We start from the raw sequence: 12,298 nt of genomic DNA, 5'->3' as shown, positions 1-12,298 counted from the left end.
ACACTGTAGCAGTTACAGATCCATACAGCTATGGAGCCTCCATCCTACTAAACTACACTGTAGCAGTTACAGATCCATACAGCTATGGTGCCTCCATCCTACTAAACTACACTGTAGCAGTTACAGATCCATACAGCTATGGGGCCTCCATCCTACTAAACTACACTGTAGCAGTTACAGATCCATACAGCTATGGGGCCTCCATCCTACTAAACTACACTGTAGCAGTTACAGATCCATACAGCTATGGGGCCTCCATCCTACTAAACTACACTGTAGCAGTTACAGATCCATACGGCTATGGGGCCTCCATCCTACTAAACTACACTGTAGCAGTTACAGATCCATACAGCTATGGGGCCTCCATCCTACTAAACTACACTGTAGCAGTTACAGATCCATACAGCTATGGTGCCTCCATCCTACTAAACTACACTGTAGCAGTTACAGATCCATACAGCTATGGTGCCTCCATCCTACTAAACTACACAGCAGTTACAGATCCATACAGCTATGGTGCCTCCATCCTACTAAACTACACTGTAGCAGTTACAGATCCATACAGCTATGGGGCCTCCATCCTACTAAACTACACTGTAGCAGTTACAGATCCATACAGCTATGGGGCCTCCATCCTACTAAACTACACTGTAGCAGTTACAGATCCATACAGCTATGGTGCCTCCATCCTACTAAACTACACAGCAGTTACAGATCCATACAGCTATGGTGCCTCCATCCTACTAAACTACACTGTAGCAGTTACAGATCCATACAGCTATGGGGCCTCCATCCTACTAAACTACACTGTAGCAGTTACAGATCCATACAGCTATGGGGCCTCCATCCTACTATACTGTAGTAGTTACAGATCCATACAGCTATGGGGCCTCCATCCTACTAAACTACACTGTAGCAGTTACAGATCCATACAGCTATGGGGCCTCCATCCTACTAAACTACACTGTAGCAGTTACAGATCCATACAGCTATGGGGCCTCCATCCTACTAAACTACACTGTAGCAGTTACAGATCCATACAGCTATGGTGCCTCCATCCTACTAAACTACACTGTAGCAGTTACAGATCCATACAGCTATGGGGCCTCCATCCTACTAAACTACACTGTAGTTACAGATCCATACAGCTATGGGGCCTCCATCCTACTAAACTACACTGTAGTTACAGATCCATACAGCTATGGGGCCTCCATCCTACTAAACTACACTGTAGTTACAGATCCATACAGCTATGGGGCCTCCATCCTACTAAACTACACTGTAGCAGGTACAGATCCATACAGCTATGGGGCCTCCATCCTACTAAACTACACTGTAGCAGTTACAGATCCATACAGCTATGGAGCCTCCATCCTACTAAACTACACTGTAGCAGTTACATATCCATACAGCTATGGAGCCTCCATCCTACTAAACTACACTGTAGCAGTTACAGATCCATACAGCTATGGTGCCTCCATCCTACTAAACTACACTGTAGCAGTTACAGATCCATACAGCTATGGTGCCTCCATCCTACTAAACTACACTGTAGCAGTTACAGATCCATACAGCTATGGTGCCTCCATCCTACTAAACTACACTGTAGCAGTTACAGATCCATACAGCTATGGGGCCTCCATCCTACTAAACTACACTGTAGCAGTTACAGATCCATACAGCCACGGGGCCTCCATCCTACTAAACTACACTGTAGCCGTTACAGATCCATACAGCTATGGGGCCTCCATCCTACTAAACTACACTGTAGCAGTTACAGATCCATACAGCTATGGAGCCTCCATCCTACTAAACTACACTGTAGCAGTTACAGATCCATACAGCTATGGGGCCTCCATCCTACTAAACTACACTGTAGCAGTTACAGATCCATACAGCTATGGGGCCTCCATCCTACTAAACTACACTGTAGCAGTTACAGATCCATACAGCTATGGGGCCTCCATCCTACTAAACTACACTGCAGCAGTTACAGATCCATACAGCTATGGGGCCTCCATCCTACTAAACTACACTGTAGCAGTTACAGATCCATACAGCTATGGGGCCTCCATCCTACTAAACTACACTGTAGCAGTTACAGATCCATACAGCTATGGAGCCTCCATCCTACTAAACTACACTGTAGCAGTTACAGATCCATACAGCTATGGGGCCTCCATCCTACTAAACTACACTGTAGCAGTTACAGATCCATACAGCTATGGTGCCTCCATCCTACTAAACTACACTGTAGCAGTTACAGATCCATACAGCTATGGAGCCTCCATCCTACTAAACTACACTGTAGCAGTTACAGATCCATACAGCTATGGGGCCTCCATCCTACTAAACTACACTGTAGCAGTTACAGATCCATACAGCTATGGGGCCTCCATCCTACTAAACTACACTGTAGCAGTTACAGATCCATACAGCTATGGTGCCTCCATCCTACTAAACTACACAGCAGTTACAGATCCATACAGCTATGGGGCCTCCATCCTACTAAACTACACTGTAGCAGTTACAGATCCATACAGCTATGGGGCCTCCATCCTACTAAACTACACTGTAGCAGTTACATATCCATACAGCTATGGGGCCTCCATCCTACTAAACTACACTGTAGCAGTTACAGATCCATACAGCCATGGTGCCTCCATCCTACTAAACTACACTGTAGCAGTTACAGATCCATACAGCTATGGGGCCTCCATCCTACTAAACTACACTGTAGCAGTTACAGATCCATACAGCTATGGTGCCTCCATCCTACTAAACTACACTGTAGCAGTTACAGATCCATACAGCTATGGAGCCTCCATCCTACTAAACTACACTGTAGCAGTTACAGATCCATACAGCTATGGTGCCTCCATCCTACTAAACTACACTGTAGCAGTTACAGATCCATACAGCTATGGGGCCTCCATCCTACTAAACTACACTGTAGCAGTTACAGATCCATACAGCTATGGGGCCTCCATCCTACTAAACTACACTGTAGCAGTTACAGATCCATACAGCTATGGGGCCTCCATCCTACTAAACTACACTGTAGCAGTTACAGATCCATACGGCTATGGGGCCTCCATCCTACTAAACTACACTGTAGCAGTTACAGATCCATACAGCTATGGGGCCTCCATCCTACTAAACTACACTGTAGCAGTTACAGATCCATACAGCTATGGTGCCTCCATCCTACTAAACTACACTGTAGCAGTTACAGATCCATACAGCTATGGTGCCTCCATCCTACTAAACTACACAGCAGTTACAGATCCATACAGCTATGGTGCCTCCATCCTACTAAACTACACTGTAGCAGTTACAGATCCATACAGCTATGGGGCCTCCATCCTACTAAACTACACTGTAGCAGTTACAGATCCATACAGCTATGGGGCCTCCATCCTACTAAACTACACTGTAGCAGTTACAGATCCATACAGCTATGGTGCCTCCATCCTACTAAACTACACAGCAGTTACAGATCCATACAGCTATGGTGCCTCCATCCTACTAAACTACACTGTAGCAGTTACAGATCCATACAGCTATGGGGCCTCCATCCTACTAAACTACACTGTAGCAGTTACAGATCCATACAGCTATGGGGCCTCCATCCTACTATACTGTAGTAGTTACAGATCCATACAGCTATGGGGCCTCCATCCTACTAAACTACACTGTAGCAGTTACAGATCCATACAGCTATGGGGCCTCCATCCTACTAAACTACACTGTAGCAGTTACAGATCCATACAGCTATGGGGCCTCCATCCTACTAAACTACACAGCAGTTACAGATCCATACAGCTATGGAGCCTCCATCCTACTAAACTACACTGTAGCAGTTACAGATCCATACAGCTATGGAGCCTCCATCCTACTAAACTACACTGTAGCAGTTACAGATCCATACAGCTATGGGGCCTCCATCCTACTAAACTACACTGTAGCAGTTACAGATCCATACAGCTATGGGGCCTCCATCCTACTAAACTACACTGTAGCAGTTACAGATCCATACAGCTATGGGGCCTCCATCCTACTAAACTACACTGTAGCAGTTACAGATCCATACAGCTATGGAGCCTCCATCCTACTAAACTACACTGTAGCCGTTACAGATCCATACAGCTATGGAGCCTCCATCCTACTAAACTACACTGTAGCAGTTACAGATCCATACAGCTATGGAGCCTCCATCCTACTAAACTACACTGTAGCAGTTACAGATCCATACAGCTATGGTGCCTCCATCCTACTAAACTACACTGTAGCAGTTACAGATCCATACAGCTATGGGGCCTCCATCCTACTAAACTACACTGTAGCAGTTACAGATCCATACAGCTATGGTGCCTCCATCCTACTAAACTACACTGTAGTTACAGATCCATACAGCTATGGAGCCTCCATCCTACTACACTACACTGTAGCAGTTACAGATCCATACAGCTATGGAGCCTCCATCCTACTACACTACACTGTAGCAGTTACAGATCCATACAGCTATGGAGCCTCCATCCTACTAAACTACACTGTAGCAGTTACAGATCCATACAGCTATGGGGCCTCCATCCTACTAAACTACACTGTAGCAGTTACAGATCCATACAGCTATGGGGCCTCCATCCTACTAAACTACACTGTAGCAGTTACAGATCCATACAGCTATGGGGCCTCCATCCTACTAAACTACACTGTAGCAGTTACAGATCCATACAGCTATGGGGCCTCCATCCTACTAAACTACACTGTAGCAGTTACAGATCCATACAGCTATGGAGCCTCCATCCTACTAAACTACACTGTAGCCGTTACAGATCCATACAGCTATGGAGCCTCCATCCTACTAAACTACACTGTAGCAGTTACAGATCCATACAGCTATGGAGCCTCCATCCTACTAAACTACACTGTAGCAGTTACAGATCCATACAGCTATGGTGCCTCCATCCTACTAAACTACACTGTAGCAGTTACAGATCCATACAGCTATGGGGCCTCCATCCTACTAAACTACACTGTAGCAGTTACAGATCCATACAGCTATGGTGCCTCCATCCTACTACACTACACTGTAGCAGTTACAGATCCATACAGCTATGGAGCCTCCATCCTACTAAACTACACTGTAGCAGTTACAGATCCATACAGCTATGGGGCCTCCATCCTACTAAACTACACTGTAGCAGTTACAGATCCATACAGCTATGGGGCCTCCATCCTACTAAACTACACTGTAGCAGTTACAGATCCATACAGCTATGGAGCCTCCATCCTACTAAACTACACTGTAGCAGTTACAGATCCATACAGCTATGGAGCCTCCATCCTACTAAACTACACTGTAGCAGTTACAGATCCATACAGCTATGGTGCCTCCATCCTACTAAACTACACTGTAGCAGTTACATATCCATACAGCTATGGAGCCTCCATCCTACTAAACTACACTGTAGCAGTTACAGATCCATACAGCTATGGTGCCTCCATCCTACTAAACTACACTGTAGCAGTTACAGATCCATACAGCTATGGGGCCTCCATCCTACTAAACTACACTGTAGCAGTTACAGATCCATACAGCTATGGTGCCTCCATCCTACTACACTACACTGTAGCAGTTACAGATCCATACAGCTATGGAGCCTCCATCCTACTAAACTACACTGTAGCAGTTACAGATCCATACAGCTATGGGGCCTCCATCCTACTAAACTACACTGTAGCAGTTACAGATCCATACAGCTATGGGGCCTCCATCCTACTAAACTACACTGTAGCAGTTACAGATCCATACAGCTATGGAGCCTCCATCCTACTAAACTACACTGTAGCAGTTACAGATCCATACAGCTATGGAGCCTCCATCCTACTAAACTACACTGTAGCAGTTACAGATCCATACAGCTATGGTGCCTCCATCCTACTAAACTACACTGTAGCAGTTACATATCCATACAGCTATGGAGCCTCCATCCTACTAAACTACACTGTAGCAGTTACAGATCCATACAGCTATGGTGCCTCCATCCTACTAAACTACACTGTAGCAGTTACAGATCCATACAGCTATGGTGCCTCCATCCTACTAAACTACACTTCTCCAGTTAGTTTACACCAAGTTGTTGGAGCACGCTAGATTCAGTAGCTAATTAGCACAGGTGGTCACCTCATGTCTTCAGTCTGTTTTCCATAAACAAGCGCTGTAACATGGAGATATGGCCTTGTGGGAACACTAACCCTATCAAGGTGTGTATCAATTTAACCTTTCGTTTTTTGAAGAAAATAAAATAAATAAATAAATCACTGATATGAATGATAATGCGCTTCCAAAACTGTACCTGAAGCGACGCGTGTTAATGTTCAGATTGAGATTAGGGACTCGTAACAATACTCCCCCATACAGAAGACCCCTTCATCCTTAGCGCTTGATCATGACTCTCAGTTCCATTACACATAAGAGTCATCGGAGGAAGGCGTCTTCTGTAGGGGGGAGTTTTGTTAAGATCCCCGACGCCCGATCTGAACAGTAACATGCATCGCTTGCGGTACGGTTTTGGAAGCATAAGGACCATATCTTTCATATCAACCAGGTTAAATTGATACACACCTTGAAAGGGTTAGGGTTCCCACAAGGCCATATCTCCATGTTACAGCGCTTGTTTAAGTTACACAAGAGGCGGTCACCTGTGCTAATTAGCTATCTAGCATGCTCCCAACACCTGTGCTAATTAGCTATCTAGCATGCTCCCAACACCTGTGCTAATTAGCTATCTAGCATGCTCCCAACACCTGTGCTAATTAGCTATCTAGCATGCTCCCAACACCTGTGCTAATTAGCTATCTAGCATGCTCCCAACACCTGTGCTAATTAGCTATCTAGCATGCTCCCAACACCTGTGCTAATTAGCTATTTAGCATGCTCCCAACACCTGTGCTAATTAGCTATCTAGCATGCTCCCAACACCTGTGCTAATTAGCTATCTAGCATGCTCCCAACACCTGTGTGTAAACTTAACTCGGGAAGTGTAGTTTCATCGACTGGAGGCATCCACAGCTGTATGGATCTGTAACTGCTACACTAGGTATCTTTTTTATTTGAAGGATTCTTTCTCGCTGCTGTTTCGAAAGCCATAAATCAAGCTATGATGGACGTTTCTAAATGATGATTGACTTTTCAAAACATTTAAAACACAGCGTCGGGATTGTAGTTGACATGAGGCAGTCCCGGGTGAAGCTGGTGGCTGAGAACTGGAGGGAGAAGGCGGAATGCCTCCTGGAGTTTAACAGATACTCCGTCCAATGACTCTTCTGTTTACTGGACCTGAGACCTGGAGGGAGAAGGCAGAATGCCTCCTAGAGTTTAACAGATACTCCGTCCAATGACTCTTCTGTTTACTGGACCTGAGACCTGGAGGGAGAAGGCAGAATGCCTCCTAGAGTTTAACAGATACTCCGTCCAATGACTCTTCTGTGTACTGGACCTGAGAACTGGAGGGAGAAGGCGGAATGCCTCCTAGAGTTTAACAGATACTCCGTCCAATGACTCTTCTGTTTACTGGACCTGAGAACTGGAGGGAGAAGGCGGAATGCCTCCTGGAGTTTAACAGCTACTCCGTCCAATGACTCTTCTGTTTACTGGACCTGAGAACTGGAGGGAGAAGGCGGAATGCCTCCTAGAGTTTAACAGCTACTCCGTCCAATGACTCTTCTGTTTACTGGACCTGAGAACTGGAGGGAGAAGGCGGAATGCCTCCTAGAGTTTAACAGATACTCCGTCCAATGACTCTTCTGTTTACTGGACCTGAGAACTGGAGGGAGAAGGCAGAATGCCTCCTAGAGTTTAACAGATACTCCGTCCAATGACTCTTCTGTGTACTGGACCTGAGAACTGGAGGGAGAAGGCGGAATGCCTCCTAGAGTTTAACAGATACTCCGTCCAATGACTCTTCTGTTTACTGGACCTGAGAACTGGAGGGAGAAGGCAGAATGCCTCCTAGAGTTTAACAGCTACTCCGTCCAATGACTCTTCTGTTTACTGGACCTGAGAACTGGAGGGAGAAGGCGGAATGCCTCCTAGAGTTTAACAGATACTCCGTCCAATGACTCTTCTGTTTACTGGACCTGAGAACTGGAGGGAGAAGGCGGAATGCCTCCTAGAGTTTAACAGATACTCCGTCCAATGACTCTTCTGTTTACTGGACCTGAGAACTGGAGGGAGAAGGCGGAATGCCTCCTAGAGTTTAACAGATACTCCGTCCAATGACTTCTGTTTACTGGACCTGAGTCCCGATCAAGGGCTAGGGGAAAACACAGCTGCAAACACACGGTGTTAGCCAAAGCCCCGAAACAAATATTATATTATAGGCTAACTCTGTCTTGGATAACTTGGCTATTCACTATAACTCTGTCTTGGATAACTTGGCTATTCACTATAACTCTGTCTTGGATAACTTGGCTATTCACTATAATCCTGTTGGACGATGATCTTATCTATACATCTATTATATTCCAACTGGAGGAGATCTGTACATTCAGACAATGCAAAGGAGATAGAGAATTAACTGGCAAACCGCAGGAATTAGAGGTAAAGGAAAAATACAGGATATGATCGAAATTGGTTTTCCACTTGCATTTAAACTAGTATGGCTATCTTCCATCTAGCCTACACGGTTAGGGTGCTCGGGTAGCCTAAACTAAATAAAGACGCCCGTTCCTTTCTTACCCTTTTCTTTCAGATCGGGAGAGATTGTCCACGTGTATATTTTCCAACAGTGAGTTGACCGAGGTTTTATTCCTTTACGATCCAAACTCCGCAGATTTTAAACATTTGAAAGTTTCAGAGAGGAGAAGCGGCTCTTGAAACGCAGATTCTTCCTGGTCGCCATATCGGCTCGACTGACTGAAGGCTAACACTGCGTTACACTGTTATAAAATGTGGCAGACCATTGATTTTGTTACCCGGACAATAAAATCAGCACAGTAGTGCCTCCAGCACTCGGAACTGGCACTACACCTCAGCTGGTGTCTTCTGTATCAGGCCTCTAGAGTGGGAGCAATAGTACCACCTAGCGGCTTCACTTAAGCATGACCACGGTTGGGGCCGTTCAAAGTCGACCACTAGAATAGAATAGCCCCATATCATATGGGACCAGTAGAATAGAATAGCCCCATATCATATGGGACCAGTAGAATAGAATAGCCCCATATCATATGGGACCAGTAGAATAGAATAGCCCCATATCATATGGGACCAGTAGAATAGAATAGCCCCATATCATATGGGACCACTAGAATAGAATAGCCCCATATCATATGGGACCACTAGAATAGAATAGCCCCATATCATATGGGACCAGTAGAATAGAATAGCCCCATATCATATGGGACCACTATAATAGAATAGCCCCATATCATATGGGACCACTAGAATAGAATAGCCCCATATCATATGGGACCAGTAGAATAGAATAGCCCCATATAATATGGGACCACTATAATAGAATAGCCCCATATCATATGGGACCACTAGAATAGAATAGCCCCATATCATATGGGACCAGTAGAATAGAATAGCCCCATATCATATGGGACCACTAGAATAGAATAGCCCCATATCATATTTTAGCTCATTGGTCACCATAGCAACACCCACCCGTAGTATGCACTCCAGCAGGTATATCTCACTGGTCAACCCCAAAGCCAACACCTCATTTGGCCTCCATTCCTTCCAGTTCTCTGCTGCCAATGACTGGAACGAATTGCAAAAATCTCTGAAGCTGGAGACTCTTATCTCCCTCACTAACTTTAAGCATCAGTTGTCAGAGCAGCTTACCGATCACTGCACCTGTACACAGCCCATCTGAAATTAGCCCACCCAACTACCTCATCCCCATATTGTTATTTATTTTGCTCATTTGCACCCCAGTATCTCTATTTGCACATCATCTCTTGCACATCTAGCATTCCAGTGTTAATACTAATTGTAATTAGTTTGCACTATGGCCTATTTATTGCCTTACCTCCATAACTTGCTACATTTGCACACACTGTATATATATTTTCTGTTGTATTTTTGACTTTATGTTTTGTTTTACCCCATATGTTACTCTGTGTTGTTGTTTTTATCGCACTGCTTTGCTTTATCTTGGCCAGGTCGCAGTTGTAAATGAGAACTTGTTCTCAACTGGCTTCTTACCTGGTTACATAAAGGTGAAATAAAAAAATAAAAAAATAGAATAGAATAGGTCCAACTTGATCTAGAGACGCGGAACATAAACATTCAACAGCCAAAAGTGCTCTGGCCAGTACGGGTATCGAACCCGCGACCTTCGCGTTATTAGCACGACGCTCTAACCAACTGAGCTAACCGGCCGCTGAACACTCTTCGCGAAATGGAGTAATTTATCCCGGGGAAGAACAGCCGTTTTGCTTTTATGAATGCCGCAACAGTTTTGCGCTCATTTGGATTTTCAACGTCTTCTCCAAACAGCTACAAAATATCACCAAATATATAATTCAATAATATTATGTAGCTCAATTGGTAGAGCATGGCGCTTGCAACGCCAGGGTAGTGGGTTCGATCCCCGGGACCACACATACGTAAAAATGTATGCACACATGACTGTAAGTCCCTTTGGATAAAAGCGTCTGCTAAATGGCATTTTATTATTATTATTATCACATGTACTAAAATGCTCGGTGCAAATGTAGTGAACCGTGTCCTTGCGCCCTCCGCCGTTCACAGACTGTCACATCCAGTCCGGAGACGCGCTCTGCTTCGCGCCAATAGTGACAGCGCTGACAAGATGGCGGACAGTAGAGGAGGACAGGGAGAAAGGACAACACAGCATCATATTTAGAGTTGTCAGCGTGTTTTAAATGGCCTTTTTTTCCGATTTTAAGATAGCCAATGACTGCAAGATCGGAGCGTATCATATCCACTGAAACGGCTTTATGTTTGCGAGATGCAGGACAAAATCTGCTCTTTATCTGGCTGCGTTGAAAAGTCTGACAGTGCGGTTGGATGAAAGACTAGTAGGCTACAGTACAGCTGGCGAAGTGGCAGCCAGTAGTTCGATAACTAATCAGTGAAATAAGATCGTGAATGCTTTGCGGTCAAAATAAATGTAACTGTTCGCTAGTACAGTCCAGCTAACATTGTCAGCTAGCTATTTGTATTCATGTTGATGTGTTGGCACTGTGCAGCTAGCTAGCTAGGTAGGGTACGATGCTAGCGAAAAAGCTAAATAGGCAGTTTGCAAGCTAGCTAATTTTCTCAAGTAAATATTCCTCAGATGATTTGCTAGTGACAGTAGTTATGTTAACACAAGGACAACGATCGACGGACTAGCTTGCTAACACCATAAGGTTTTCGTGGCCGAGTCAACATGTTTTGAGCTTGTTCAGAAGGGGAAGGATTCACAAAACGCATCGATACGGACGCAAGACGCCATCCCCAGTCGGACCGACGCACGACCTGTGTCGTGTATTCTGCGTTCTAACTAGTGACCAGCTGAAGCTAGTTACCTGTAATAACCGGTCACTCTGTCGACGGGCGACATGGCTCACTCTCCGGTTCAGAGTAGCCTGCCAGGGATGCAGGTACGCTTGTTTTCACCTCATTTCTAGTAGCTAGCTGGCTAACGTCCACCTTACCAGAGCTCTCTATAGCTACATCACCTGCTGTCAGTTGCAGTTAACAATACTAAAGGCATGCACGGTAATCACAGAATGCTGCAGATTACTACTGTACTCATTTCTACTGTACAGTAATCCTTTCTACTGTACTGATTACTACTGTACTCATTTCTACTGTACAGTAATCCTTTCTACTGTACTGATTACTACTGTACTGATTACTACTGTACTCATTTCTACTATACAGTAATCCTTTCTACTGATTACTACTGTACTCCTTTCTACTGTACTGATTACTACTGTACTGATTACTACTGTACTCATTTCTACTGTACAGTAATCCTTTCTACTGATTACTACTGTAATCCTTTCTACTGTACTGATTACTACTGTACTGATTACTACTGAACTCTACTGTACTGATTACTACTGAACTGTGATGTCCAAACTTCTGAAACATAGACATGTATGATTGGTTCAGATTCGGTCTGGCCCGGACCAACCATGTGGTCTTATTTGGGGGCGGCGCTCATTAGAATAGTAGCCAAAATAAGAACATTTGCATATTTCTACCTTTTGTGTACCTATTTAGGTTACATAACCAGGAAGAGAATGATAGTCATATCCAGAATTATGC

At 44.6% G+C, this 12,298-nt stretch overlaps 1 protein-coding gene across 1 annotated transcript in view; it reads left to right on the top strand.

The window, feature by feature from the left end:
* The first annotated feature begins 10,803 nt into the window (after positions 1–10,803).
* Positions 10,804–12,298, top strand: part of LOC311114558 (serine/threonine-protein kinase 24-like) — a 62,889-nt gene continuing 61,394 nt past the window's right edge. The window contains exon 1 of the mRNA XM_084189798.1: positions 10,804–11,625. Within this exon, the coding sequence (XP_084045924.1) occupies positions 11,584–11,625 (42 nt within the window). The 5' untranslated portion in view covers positions 10,804–11,583. The remainder of the gene's footprint in view (positions 11,626–12,298) is intronic.

The sequence above is a fragment of the Coregonus lavaretus genome (genome assembly GCF_964263955.1).
Source record: "Coregonus lavaretus genome assembly, contig: HAP1_SCAFFOLD_1212, whole genome shotgun sequence".
In the NCBI taxonomy this organism is placed as follows: domain Eukaryota; kingdom Metazoa; phylum Chordata; class Actinopteri; order Salmoniformes; family Salmonidae; genus Coregonus; species Coregonus lavaretus.
The sequence above is the reverse complement of the archived record's forward strand: the minus strand, read 5'-3'. Positions and strand labels throughout refer to the sequence as shown.